The sequence below is a fragment of the Phoca vitulina genome, unplaced genomic scaffold, assembly GCF_004348235.1.
Source record: "Phoca vitulina isolate PV1807 unplaced genomic scaffold, GSC_HSeal_1.0 scaffold30, whole genome shotgun sequence".
Classification (NCBI taxonomy): Eukaryota; Metazoa; Chordata; class Mammalia; order Carnivora; family Phocidae; genus Phoca; species Phoca vitulina.
Genome location: NW_022589733.1, coordinates 8470235 through 8483139, shown reverse-complemented (window position 1 = coordinate 8483139; position 12905 = coordinate 8470235). Strand labels below are relative to the sequence as shown.

Here is a 12905-nt window from a genome sequence, read left to right as displayed (position 1 = left end):
ACATGGGCCACTGTGAAACCGCAGCTGAGTGAGGGCCACAGAGGACAAGCCCGGAGCACAGTGAGGGCCTGGGGTGGGGGGTGCGGTGTCAGGGCCGGGGGGGGGGGGGGGGGGGGGGGGGGGGGGGGGGGGGGGGGGCGGGGGGGGGGGGGGGGGGGGGGGGGGGGGGGGGGGGGGGGGGGGGGGGCACGGTGTCAGGGCAGGCCTCCCTGCGGTGCAGACACAGGCCGGGGACTCGGGGATGCACTGGGGCCAATGAGGGATCACTACACAGTGGGGAGCCCTCCCTGCTCTCAAAGTGTGAAAAATAAAAAGCTCCCAGCAGATCCAGGATGAGCGCATGGAACACAGGTCCTCTCAGTGACCCGGAGGCTCCGGGATGTGGGATTTCAAGGACAGGAAACGTGTCACAAGGACCTGGGGGAGGGGGCAGACACAACCCTGCCTGGGACCCTCTTCCCTAAGTCCCTGTATGGCTCACTTCCCGCCGTCCTCCTTTGTCTGTCTGTCCCCGGGTTAGAATGCGAGCCCTGGGGAGCTCCGTCTAGGGCCCAGGGGCCAGGCACGTTCCCAGCCAGCAGCTGGGGAGTGAGGGCGCCACAGGGCGAAGGAATGGAAGCTGCATCTTGCAAAGTAAGGACACGAGGCAAAGACTGTCGCCATGATTTATAAAGGAAAGGGCCTTTGAATAACCAAACAGGACAGACATCATTTCAGAGGAAACGCGCCGTTTCCTAAGCCCTTCTCCATGTATCTGCACACACAATGCACACGAGTAAAAGAAGAGGATGAATTCTGGAAATCTCTGGTTTAGGCTGCTAGGCGTAGGGTTTCGGGAAAGAGGCGGGTAAGAGCTGAGGTGGCCAGGTCACCGGGAGCGCCGACTGGGAGATGGGGACATCCGGGGCATGACAGACCTCAGAAGGGGACGCAGGGCTGAGGGTCCCCTCCCCACACAGTAACAGCAGGGACGGACGCGTGCGATGCGGACCTGACAGCAGGAGGCGTGCGCTGACCGCCTCCTTTGTACCAGGCATCATGCTAAGCGCGCCCTTGACCTTGCCAAGGTCCATGTGGTTAAATGTGAACACGCGGGCTGGGGCGTGGTGATGACTTGCCCATTGCGGTGGCTCTGGCGTCCAGCCCTCGTGTCTGCCCTCTCCGGGCTCATCAGGGACGCCCGGAGACGCCCCGCCATCCCACACCCCCAACCCGGCCCGCACCCCGAACTCACCTCCCAGAGGGAGCCCCGTATGCTGAAGAACTTGTAGATGCTGTAGGCCGGCACGAGCACCATGGAGGAGAGCGCGATGCCCCACCCGACCCAGTTGGCCCAGAGCGGGAAGACATAGTCGTCATAGTTGAGCGGCTTGAAGTTGACGACACTCACCACCACCACAAACTGCGGGGACACCACGGGGGACCGAAGGAAGAGAGAGACGGGGAGGCGCCGGAGGGGAGCAGGTGGGAGGGAGGCAGCGGCAGACCCGCGGGAAGCGAGAGGTCACAGGGAACGCAGGAAAGGAGGAAGGAGAGAAGAAAGAAGAGAGGAGGGAGAGAAGGAAGAAGCATTCAAGAAGCGAACGATGGCCAAAAGGAGACAGAAGGAGCAAGAGACAGAGAAGAGGCACGGGAAGGTGACACACAGCCCCCTGGAGACCCGGTCCCAGCTGAAGACCCGCCACGGTGGAAACCTCCCGTGCTATGAACAATGCTGGGCATCCCAGCACCCCGTCTGCATGTCTGCATGAGCCCATGCCCCCCCCCCCCCCGCCGCCTGCACCCCGCCTGCATCCCAGCCCCCTAGCCCCAGGAAGCCCCGGCCAGGCCTTACACACCAGGAGGAAGGCGGGGCTGACAAACTTCCAGCATAGTCTCCAGTAGAGGCCCGGCTTGAACCCCATCATCTGTTGGATGTCGTTGCTGAACCTGTCCACACCTGGGCACACACAGGGCAGGCCGGTCACACGGGCCCCCGAAGAGCCCCCAGCCACCCCCCTGTGGCCCTCCCCTGAGGGTCAGGCCCCGGGACGGGGGGCGGCACAGTGAGGCTAGCCGTGGGCACCGTGGCACTCGGGAGACTCGGGCGCGGCCACTTGGCCGGTGCAGAAGACACGCCCAGCAGGTGCTGTGAGTGACACACAGAGGGACCTAGAGGGCACCGTGCTAAGTGAAGTCAGGCAGTCTCAGAGAGACAAATACCACTTCTCTTACCTGCCGGATCTCAAAAAACAAACCAAAGGAACAAAGCAAAAAAGAGAGAAACGAAAAACCAGACTCTTCAATACACAGAACACACGGGCGGTGGCCAGAGGGGAGCCGGGCAGGGGGATGCGAGAGACCGAGCAAGGAGGGTAAGAGGGACACACTTCCAGCTTTTAAATAAAAAAGTCATGGAGCACGGGGAGGATAAGGGACATTATAGTAGGGACACTGTTCAGTGACCGGCGGTGACAACACTGTGGTGGCGAGCCCCGAGGAAGGTACAGAGCGTCCGATCGCTATGATGGACACCTGAGGCTAATACAATGCTGCATGTTGGCTATGCTTCAGTGAAAACTTTTAAAAAATATATAGTACCACCTTTTATGTGCCACTCCGCTTTATTTTTGCAGAGGGAAAACAGTGCTCCAGGAGCAGAGGGGACCTGCCCCAGGTGACGTCACTGTGCAGGATCGTCCAGCCTCACACTGGTCAACTCTTTGATGTGACACGTGGGGAAAGAAAGGAACAGTCGGAACACAGGTGACAATCTGTGGCACCTTCTCCCCGTCCAGCTCCAGAATAAGGCTGCCAGAGAGAACGTGAGCTACCCGGTTCCATCTGAGTTTCAGATAGAGTTTCGGAGAGACAATGGAGACAGTTTTAGTTGAACTAAAACTGCATCCCGTATTTGGAACATACTTACACTAAAACAATTACTCATTGTTTATCTGAAGTTCAAGTGTAACTGGGTGTCTTGGATTCTATTTGCTACCTGTGGCCACCCTATTGTAGAAGGAATTTTATGGCTTGGGGGATCCGCAGCTTCCTCTGCGTTCCTTGCTAAAAGCTGGCCCTGGGCGGCCCTGGGGGGTCTTTGCAGCTTTCTGTTCAAAGGCAAAGATGAGCTGGCAGGTGGGGGGAGCTGTGCCCAAGAAGCCACCTGCTCCGCCCTGGGGTCAGCAGTGGCTGTCCTGCAAATGGAGAGCCCTTTGCATGTCCAGGCGGTGACCGAGGCTTTTCCACGCGCTCGGGGCCCCCCACGTACCGTAGAACCAGGAGACGCCGATGGCTTCCATGAGCACAGCAAACAGAATGGAAGTCCCCGCCGCGAAGGTGTCCAGCAGGGTCAGCACGTACATCCCACCCTGGGCGTGGAGAGAGAAAGCCTGAGGCCATCCTGCCCAGAGATGGCCACCGACTGTCACATCCGTCCCGGCGCCCCTGTCCCCTGTGCCCCTGGCTCAGAACCCTGCCTGAGAAGCCGGGTGTCGGGGTCCTGGTGCTATTGTCTGATGTCACCTATCTGCATTCTCCCGAAGGGCTGAGGGTGGGTCTTTCAGCCAGGAACAAGTGAGCTGGCTTTCAAAGGGACTTTGGCTGCCCCTCAAATAAATCAGCAGTTTCAAAGAGTTGCCTGGAATTCCTCAGGCTCAGAGGTGGGAGACTGGGGACACCGGGGGGTCGCCCTGGGGGGTGGATCAGGCCATAGGGCTGAGGATGCCGGTCCCCTCGTGGTTCGCCCTGAGCTTACCCTAGCCCCCCCAACCCCACCCCACCCCACCCCAGCTCCAAGCCTGGGAATTCCTGACCGGATTGGATTGAAATGCAGCCCCACGAGCTCCAGGTGACCCAGAGCCCAGCCCCTCCTCACCTTGGTTATGCAAAACAGGGCCAGAAGGAAGGTTCCAAAGGTGACACCAAATGTGAAGAGCTTCCGGTGTCTCTTCAGGACCTGGAAGTCGTCCGCCAGGCCCGTGATGACGGCCTCCATGCCTCCCATCTGGACGGAGCCAGGCAGAGTGAGGAGCAGGTAGGAGGGATGGCCCACAGTGGAGTCTCAGGCCCCAGGCTCCCTCGGACCTCCTGGAGCCTGGGCTGCGGGGGGGGACTGGGACACCCTGGTGTGGCGGCCTCGCCTTCCTCCTCATCTTCACCCCACTCTGCCCTGCTCTCAACCCCACTCAGAACTACGTGGGAGAGGCTGAAGAGGTAACTTCTGTCCCCCTCTGGTCAACAGGTCCTAGTCTACTGTCCCTGAGCGGGGGACCCATGAGCCCAGGAGGGTGCGGGGGCTAAAGCCAAATGCTCCGGGATGTCGTCTATTTGCATATAAATAAAAGGCTTTCTGGAAACCACTCCCAGAGGAGAGCTGCTAGCGGTTGGAACTTCAGGCAACAGTTTCTGACAAGGATTTCTGGCTGCCTTTCCAACTGTCAAGCAAGGGGTCACCGCCCACGCCAGCCTCTCAGAGTCTGAAACGGTCTCCCGTGAGTACTAATCATGTGCTTACTTAAGCGACACCCCAAGCCTGGGGTGGCAGGCAAGAAGCACGCACGCTCTCAGTCTCTCCCTATATCCCCGTACCCCCTGCAGATGGTGTTAACCATGGATTGGGATTCCTTCCTATGAGCCTGGAAGCGGCCTCAGAATCCTTCTCAACACACTGCTCCTGGCAGATCTACCGACTGAAAGGAAGAGGCACCAAGAGGACCCTCATTCGCCAGCCCTAGCCCGAGACTTCTGGCAAACTTCCGGGCGTGACGTACCAAAGGTGGGCACAGACCTAAAGAGGTCGGTAAATCTAATCTTGCCTACGGGTAAAACAAAAGGTTCTAAGAAACCAATGGGACTCCGAGTGTTTTCGTTGGTTGTTGGTGATGAACTCCAATGGGAAGAGTGCTTGGTGAGAGAAGAAATGTTCTACCCACGTGCTCCTTGAGTTCCGTTTCCCTAGGTGCCAGAGGAGGGCCTGGGCCGGCTCATCTGATAGCAGCTTCTGGAATGAATTTCTGTGATGCCATTGTGGTTTCTACTGGTCCTTAGCCTAGGCCTAGAGGAACTCACTTCCTTGTCTGCCTTTAATTAGGGCTTCTTGGAAACGACTAGCAATCAGGTGGGTACTTCAGGTTGAGTCGTTGGGGGGTGGGGAGGGTCAGGCTCAGTGTCCCCCCCCCCACTGCCCCCCAGCGTGTGTGGCGTGGTCTCCCCAGCAGGTCACTCACTGAGCTGTCAATTCCCAGAGCCAGGAGCATGATGAAGAACACGACGGCCCAGAATGTGGATCCCGACAGGGTGGAAATGGCTTCTGGGTACAAGATGAAAACCAGGCCAGCTCCTGTAAGAAACAGGGAGGACCTCATCAAGGGCTGGGCCTGCTGGTCTGAGATGCGGACGGCGGAAGAGTAGCCGAGGCCCTATCTGCCCGGCCAACCCCGCGATTTTTGGCCAGTCCCCTGGGGCCGAGCGATCCCAGGGTCTGCGGATGACCCGTGACTCCAGCTGCAGCTCGCAGTCTCTTATGCCCCAAGGAGGTGGACCTCCAGCAGCCAGGCCAGAGAGCCGAGCCGGGATAGTGGCAGGCCACGGGCTGCGGATCCCACCCCCGCACACCCTCGGGGAGCCTCTTACTCTCAAAAGTCTGTGGTCCTCCGAGCCCATTCGAGTTCCCTGCCAGGCCCCAGCTTCTTTGTGGCCATAAGAATAGGAGAAGCAGTAGGGGAGGGCAGGGTCCAAGGCCGGACTGCTCAGGCCTTGAATGCTGGTATGGTCGCTCACTAGCTGGGTGACCTTGGACCACTCCCGTGGCCTGAGTTTCCGCTTTCTCACCTTTAAAGTGGGCCGACTCACACTAGCCTCACTAGTGAGAACTAATGAGGGTATGTCAAGTGCTCAGCCCAGGGCTCCGCAATCGGTCCCGCCTAGCCCGACTCACGGAAGGTTCCGCTGCACAGGCAGGAGCCAGGACGGCCGGGAACGCCCACCGACGGCCTCAGAGAAAGCCCGCGATACGGACGGTGTGGAAGGTTCCAGGTCCAGCCCTCTCATTCCCACAGCTACCCACAGGAAAGCCGCCGGCCAGGGGCGCGCTGGCTTTCTCAGTCCCTACCGTGTCTGCCCACCCACCTTCAGTGGCCACGTCCTCAATGTTGACCTTGTGTTCGTGGGCCATGTAACCGAGGATGGAAAAGATGGCAAACCCAGAGATGAAGCTGGTGACACAGTTGATGGTGCTGGTGAGCAGGGCGTCCCTGGGGGCGAGGAGAACCATGGGGTCAAGTGGCCTGACGCCCCCACCCTGCTCCCCAAGCCCTGCACTGTCTAGGCAGTTGCTACTTCCAACACCCACCCCCTGCTGCCACGGGGACCCCAGTGCCCCACTGGGTCAGGACCACTTTGAGATCAGGAGCTGGTATCCAACTCTTGTTGGGGAATCACATGACCAGCCTCCCTCTTCAGCAAACTGCCCGTAGCTCCCTACTGCTTCTCAGCTTCTCACCCAGGCCTTCAAGAGCTTTGTTGAGATGACCCAACCTTCCTTCCTGGCTTCCTTTCCATGACTCCCCAACACGCAGTCTTGGAACAAACCAGACCAGTCAGCCCGCTGGCCCAGCGACGCACCATCTCCCTGGCTCCGCTCAGGCTTATCCCCACCACGCGTGCCTTCCGCTCTGTGTCCACCCGTCACAATCCCAACGATCCTCCAAGGCTCCCCTCAAACTCCCCTCCCTGCTCTTGCTGATCACCCCGTTTCCCCGGCCTGCTGCCCTGGCACGTGTCCATCCCCGTCTGTCGCGTACTAGAGGGGGTGTGATTCTGTCTGACGGGAGCGGGCCCCAGGCGTGCCCCCGTCTGAAGGCCTCACAGCCTGGGCCCACGGGAGGAAGTGTCAGATGCTGAGCGAGACCCGAGCTACAACGTGGTCTTCTGACTGCTGCCCTGTGCAGACCCCTCAGTCCACCCTGCGGTCTCACCTCTGACTCTGCCAGGCCCTCACCTCTCATGCGACCAGCCCTTGCCTGTCTGGGCATCAGATGGACAGAGAGACAATGCTGTCTGCTCTCGAAAGCCGCACAGCACTCCTCTGCACCAGCTACCTGTCCCCATGACCTCCCAGCGCTGGGGGCCTTGACCTTCCCAGGTGAGGACCTCACCTGTTTAAGAGGTGTCCTGCACTGAGATGCATTCATTAGGAGGCCCCCACGTCAGAGGTCATTGAACACCCCCTCTGGAGTTCACGGAGGGTCCACTCTGCCTCATTTCACAGAGGGAGAAACCCAAGAGTTGACTTGCCCCAGACCAGAACCCTCTCTCCCATCCCTGCAGGGGTCGGTCCCCAGGATCTAGAGCTTTCCAGAGCCCTGACAAGGATCTTACCTGTAGCAGTTGTTGTCAAATTTGTTGTAACTGGCAAACGCAATCAGGACTCCAAATCCAGCCCCCAAGGAAAAAAAGATCTGAGTTGCCGCATCGATCCATACCTGAAACGGGCAGACAAGAGCCATCACCTTCTGCGTCCTAGAGAACGGGAAGGCTGCTCTGGGAAGGCAGGGGAGCCCCAGGGATGTCTGAGACCCGAGGAAGCGAGGTCTGACCCGGCGATGGGCAGCCACGCAACTCCTCCCCACGGGCCTGAGCGAAGCTTTGGTGGAGAGAGACTGTGGCCCCTCTAGCAGCTCCTGGCTCCGGTGACCATGAACGAGCTCAGCCTGGATGAACTCACGGGCTCAGTCTGATGTCAAGATTTTCAAAGGAAGTTACTAAACTCATGGTGCCAGGCTTGAATGTGGATGGAGTGAGGGTAGAGGGTAGGACCATTTCAGGAGTTACACAGACAGCATCTTCAGAAAAGGGACAAGGATTCCTAGCAGCTTCCACCAGCCCACAGACAGTGCTGACTCCTGGGGGGGAGGGCACTGGGGTTACTTATTCCATCTTTTGGGTGATGAAAGCATGTGGTTGGAAGCCCAGAGATCTGAGCACCCACCCCCCCAAAACAATTTCTAGCCGTAGTCAATTTCACCTGTCTGCACATCTGCATGAGGCGGGGCGGGGGGAGACAGATACACCCAGCCCACTTGGACCGAAAGCCCCATGCCAGTGGGATTTTCGAGTTTTCCGGCACCTCGCTCATGTTATCCTAGGCTTCTCTTACTCTGTGAGCAGAGGTTGGAACAAGAGAAGCAATCCGATGGAGGAGGATAGGTCTGCTCCCTGAGACATCACGCGGGCTCAGTTTCTACTCGTCGGAAAGACAGGATATTTGAGCAGGTGGGGAACAAATAGAACTCTGATTTATTTCACAATTTATGAGACTGGTGCGAGTCCTAAGCTCTGTTAGCTTTCTGACAGTTACTAAGAAAACAGGTTTTCCCCTTGGTTATTGGGCTATAATACTGTGGTGTGTTGGGACATTGTAACTATAGGAGGTGTGTACTGGGACGCGTCCCTCCTAAGCCTATGTTGCTCCCACCTGTGGGGGTTACTGTGGGTTCAGAGAGTGTGAAGAAGCCTTTGGGAAGAGTGAGGGGAAATGCTGAGGTGTCGGCATGGACGCGGGCTTCAGGGAGGAGGCGGAAATGATCTCAGCCATGGTTGGAAGATGCTCAAGGCACTGGGTACCTCCAAGGCTGTCTCTGCTCCCAACCTCGTCCCACTACCTTGGGCTCCACTCCCCATTCACCCCACCTTCATTTAGTCTGTGCCTCTGGGCAGGACAGTGAGCTGGAGGAGGCGTGGCGAGCATGGGGCGGTCAGCAGGGTCCAGATCGCCCTGCGCCTCCCGCCGCTGCTTCTGCCCACATCAAGCGATGGCAGCCGAGGGTGAGGCTGGGGACCAGAGCGTGGAATTAGGGCTGGGGTGGCTGGGGTTGGGGGGAGCTAGGAGGCCATGGCCGGTAGCAGGACTCAGGACAGAGGACTGCTCCCCTCGGAAAGAGGGGTCTGCAGAGGACACCACGCGGAGCCACAGAATCCTGGGCCATCCGAGCTGGGGGACTGCCCGGTGCAAAGCAAATGGGCGTCAGTCAGACGGAGAAGCGGCAGCCTGGAGACGGATCTGTCCTCCGTCCTACGCCGCAGATTCGTGGCGGAGCTGGGACCAGATTTCCTACCACCGCTCGTCCCGAGAGCCCTCCCCAACCCTGGCGCGAGGGCGGGCGGTCCCCTGGGCACTGACCGTGGCCTCTTTCAGGCGGTAGAAGTCGATGTGCAGGTAGGCGTTGATACCATTGGAGGCGCCCGGCAGCGTGACGCCGTGGACCAGGAGCACGAAGAGCACGAGGTAGGGCAGCGTGGCCGTGATCCACACCACCTGGCAGTGCACGGGGGCGGGCCGGTGGGGTCAGGCCCTCGCCCAGGGACCCAGGCACGCCCTCCCCAAACTTTCCTGTACCCCGGGCGCGTGCCCCAAGCTCCATCTCTAGGCCAGGCCACTCCCCCGAGCAGCCCGGAACCAGGTGGGAGGGTCCGCACACGGAGGTGGCACAGCCCCGGGAGTGAAGGGCAGCCAGGGCAGACAGAGGTTCTCATGGCTCCCAACACCTCTTCTATGAGCCACCTCTACTGACCCCTTCAAGTTGCCCCGGGGAAGATCTAAGCACACCCACCTTCATGTTCTCCACCCTCATTCCCTCCCCTTCATGCTCTCCACCCCCTTCCTCCCCCCTTCCTCGTCTCTCCACCTCCTCTACCTTCCTTCAAACAGAGCCTCCCAACTCATTGCCCAAGAAGGAATTCATTGTCCAAGAAGGGACGTGGTGGGGCAGGAAGCAGAATCTCCTGCTGTTCTTTATCGCGGGTCGGATTTAGGACAAAGACAAACTGTCTCGTCCAGAAACCCAGACAGAAAGATTATCCCCAGACTAAAAAGCGACATTTCTCTCACCCCCTTGCCCAAGGTGGAAGAACAGAGACCAAAAGTAGGGAGAGAGGAAGGTTGTATGGGCTTCCTCCCTGTCCCTTCTTACGCCTGACACATTAGAGTACTCTGTGCAACGTTATAGTTTCCAATGTTGAAGTCCACATCCTATTCTTGGGGTTTCTAATTGAATCGGTCCATAGCGGGGCCTGCACTTCAGTATGTTTTGAAAGCTTCCCCCCTCCCTGGATGATGCAAATGTGCAGTCAAGGTTCAACATCACTTCTCTAGGCAGGTGTAGCCATGGAGAGCCCTGCAGAAAGAAGACTGTGCCTCCAGCAAAAAATCTGCTCAGCGCTGGGTTAGCCAGACCCAAGAAGACTCAGCTAAAACTTAAGGACCAGAGGGTCCCTCCTCCCAAAGCCCTGGCACTATGCAGCCTCTAGAATCTTCACACATCCCTGGGGAGAATTTGGAAGCCCTGAAACATGACTAAGGGTAAAGTTCTTTGCTGGCCTAGAAAGAGATGCACTCAACGCAAAAAATGAAATGTGAAAAACGAAGTTCTGTTTTCCATACCTACATGGAAGGACTGGGATTTATGCTTCTTGTCCGTCCTTCCCATTAAACCAGGGAGGGCTCCTTGGAAGCAAAACCCCTATATTTTTCAAACTTGTATCATGCACATGGCATACATAAGTGCTTAAAAACATTTGTTGGATAGAGGGATAGATGATTGGACAGCTGCATAGATGAATGATTGGATGGATGGACGGATGATTGGACAGTTGTATAGATGAATGATCAGGTGGATGGATGGATGGATGGATGGATGATTGGACAGTTACAAAGATGAATGATTGGATAGATAGACGGATGGATGATTGGACAGTTGTATAGATAAATGATTGGATGGACGGATGACTGTATGGTTGGATATATAGTTGGGTAGATAGTTAAATGGTAGATGGGTGGATGGGTAAGTAAATTGCTGAGTATATGGTTGGGTAGACAGATGAGTGAGCCAGTGATAATGCTGAGGGTTAGTGAATGACCAAGTTAGTCCAAGAACAAATGAAAGAATGAGCAAGTGAATGAATGAGCAAATGAGTCAGGGAGTAATTCAATGCATCAATGGTTGGTCATGTCTTCTGAGGGAATCAGAAGAGGAATCAGGCTCCTCTGTTTCATGTTATCCAGTTGTTCCTCCATCATTCCCTTGTACTATGTGGGAGGGGGTGGAGTCTTTGTGGATCTGTTTTCTTTCAGAAGTGCAAGAACAGGAGGACAAATTGGCAAAAACAAGGAGGAAAACAGGCCTTGGAAAGTGAAGCCATCGCATCTGGTTGGTTGGGCCCACATTAATCCTGGATTTATTCTCCCAAACTGGGACAAACGGGTCTAACTCTTTGGTGACAGGCACGGGAGGAGCCCTCATATATCTTTGAATTGGGTCCAAATTGCTGTGTTCCCCTTACAACTCATGTCACTGGCTGCAGACCCAATGGCTAGTCTAGCAGGCCAGGTGAGACCATACTCCACCCATCAAAAAGCATCCTCAGGTTTGACTCCAAGGAATCTCCGTGGGGGTCTGCGGGCAGCACTCGTTAGTCATGTCTGAGGCTCCAAACTCAAACCAATGGCTGATAATTAGAACTTTCTAATGAATAGAGCTCTCTAAAGAGAGAATGAGTTTCCCAGGGAGATGGGGAGACAGTGAGGTCCCCGTCACTGAAGGTGTGCAGATCTAGCCAGAGATCCAGGCATTAGGCAAAGGATTGCCTAGATCAAGGTGAGGCCCATGGCCCAGAGACATCAGCATCACCTAGGAGCTTGTCAGAAATGCAAATTCCTGCCCCACCCCCATGGAATCAGACTCTCAAGGAGAGACCCAGCAATACTGAGTTTTGACAAGGCTTCCATGTGATTCTTACGTGCATTAAAGGTTGAGAAGCACTGCTCGGGGTCACCACTAAGGTCTACTCTGACACATATATGACAAATGTCCGTGCTTTAGCACTACAAAACTGCACTGATTTAACCTCTAATGATTCAGAATGTGTGATCCCCCAAACTGGGTTTTAGGGACATTTACACAAATAACGAAGACATACAAGATTTGTGGGGTGAGGGCTACGTACTGATGTTACATTAAAAAAGCCACCCAGCTGTAAATATTTTAGCATCTTCATTGCTCATATGCAGATGATATTCTTCACTATAACGGGGTCTGATTAAGTCACTAAACAAGGCAGACCAGCTTGTATTGAACCATTCGTGGGAAGACTTGGGTAGAATTAGGACTTGAAACTCACAAGGCACAAAATGACCTTTCAATTCAAAAATTCTAAAATTCGGGTGTTTTTTTTTTTAATTGGTCCAGGTTTCTCCCCAACCCCACCACCCTTTGCCAGAATCTGAGAGGTGGTCTGTCTTTTCCCATCCCCCAAGCAGCCCAGGGCCTGGCCGTGCCACTAGCAGAACATGGTGGCCGCCCCCAGCCAGCTCTGTGGTCTTGATTTATCTTCAGGCAGAGGGGAGCCCAAGCCTTCTGAAGATTTAGTCCAATATGTAAACAGAGCGGGTAGGAGCTGGGCCCGCCCCTCCCCACAGCTGCACTGAGCGGCAGCAGAGTCTGCAAGCCTCTGAGGTGGGGACGGAGCACTGGAAGGGGTGCTGAGGAAGGAGTCAAAGGCAGGACAAGGATCATTTATTGAGCAATTTCCATCTGCCAGCCCTGCACCAAGGACCTCTCCTCCATCCTCCCAGTGGCCCTGGAGGTTGGCAAGATTATTAACTGCCCTCAGTAGGGAGCAGCCTTAATTCCAAGGTCACCCAGCAGGAAATAGTAGTGCCTGGACTCCAACCAGGTGCTCTGGCCACAAAGCCATGTTCTTAATCACTCACTCCACTGAGATCTGGGAGCCAAGGCCAAGTCCTAGTTGTGCTCGAGACTGTGGTGACACCCTGTCCCCCTCCAGGCCTCGGCCTCCCCGTGTGTACGAGCAGAGTGGAGTAGATGGCCTCTGTGTGCCTTCTGGTCTGACATTTAGGGGCTCGGTGA

At 56.5% G+C, this 12905-nt stretch overlaps 1 protein-coding gene across 1 annotated transcript in view; it reads right to left on the bottom strand.

The window, feature by feature from the left end:
• SLC6A2 (solute carrier family 6 member 2) overlaps positions 1–12905 on the bottom strand; it is a 43373-nt gene that overhangs the window by 1023 nt on the left and 29445 nt on the right. The window contains exons 5-12 of the mRNA XM_032424427.1: positions 9161–9295; positions 7360–7463; positions 6109–6233; positions 5208–5320; positions 3857–3985; positions 3251–3350; positions 1839–1939; positions 1235–1402 (exon numbers count right to left, since the gene is read on the bottom strand). Coding sequence (XP_032280318.1) covers positions 1235–1402; positions 1839–1939; positions 3251–3350; positions 3857–3985; positions 5208–5320; positions 6109–6233; positions 7360–7463; positions 9161–9295 — 975 coding nt within the window. The remainder of the gene's footprint in view (positions 1–1234; positions 1403–1838; positions 1940–3250; positions 3351–3856; positions 3986–5207; positions 5321–6108; positions 6234–7359; positions 7464–9160; positions 9296–12905) is intronic.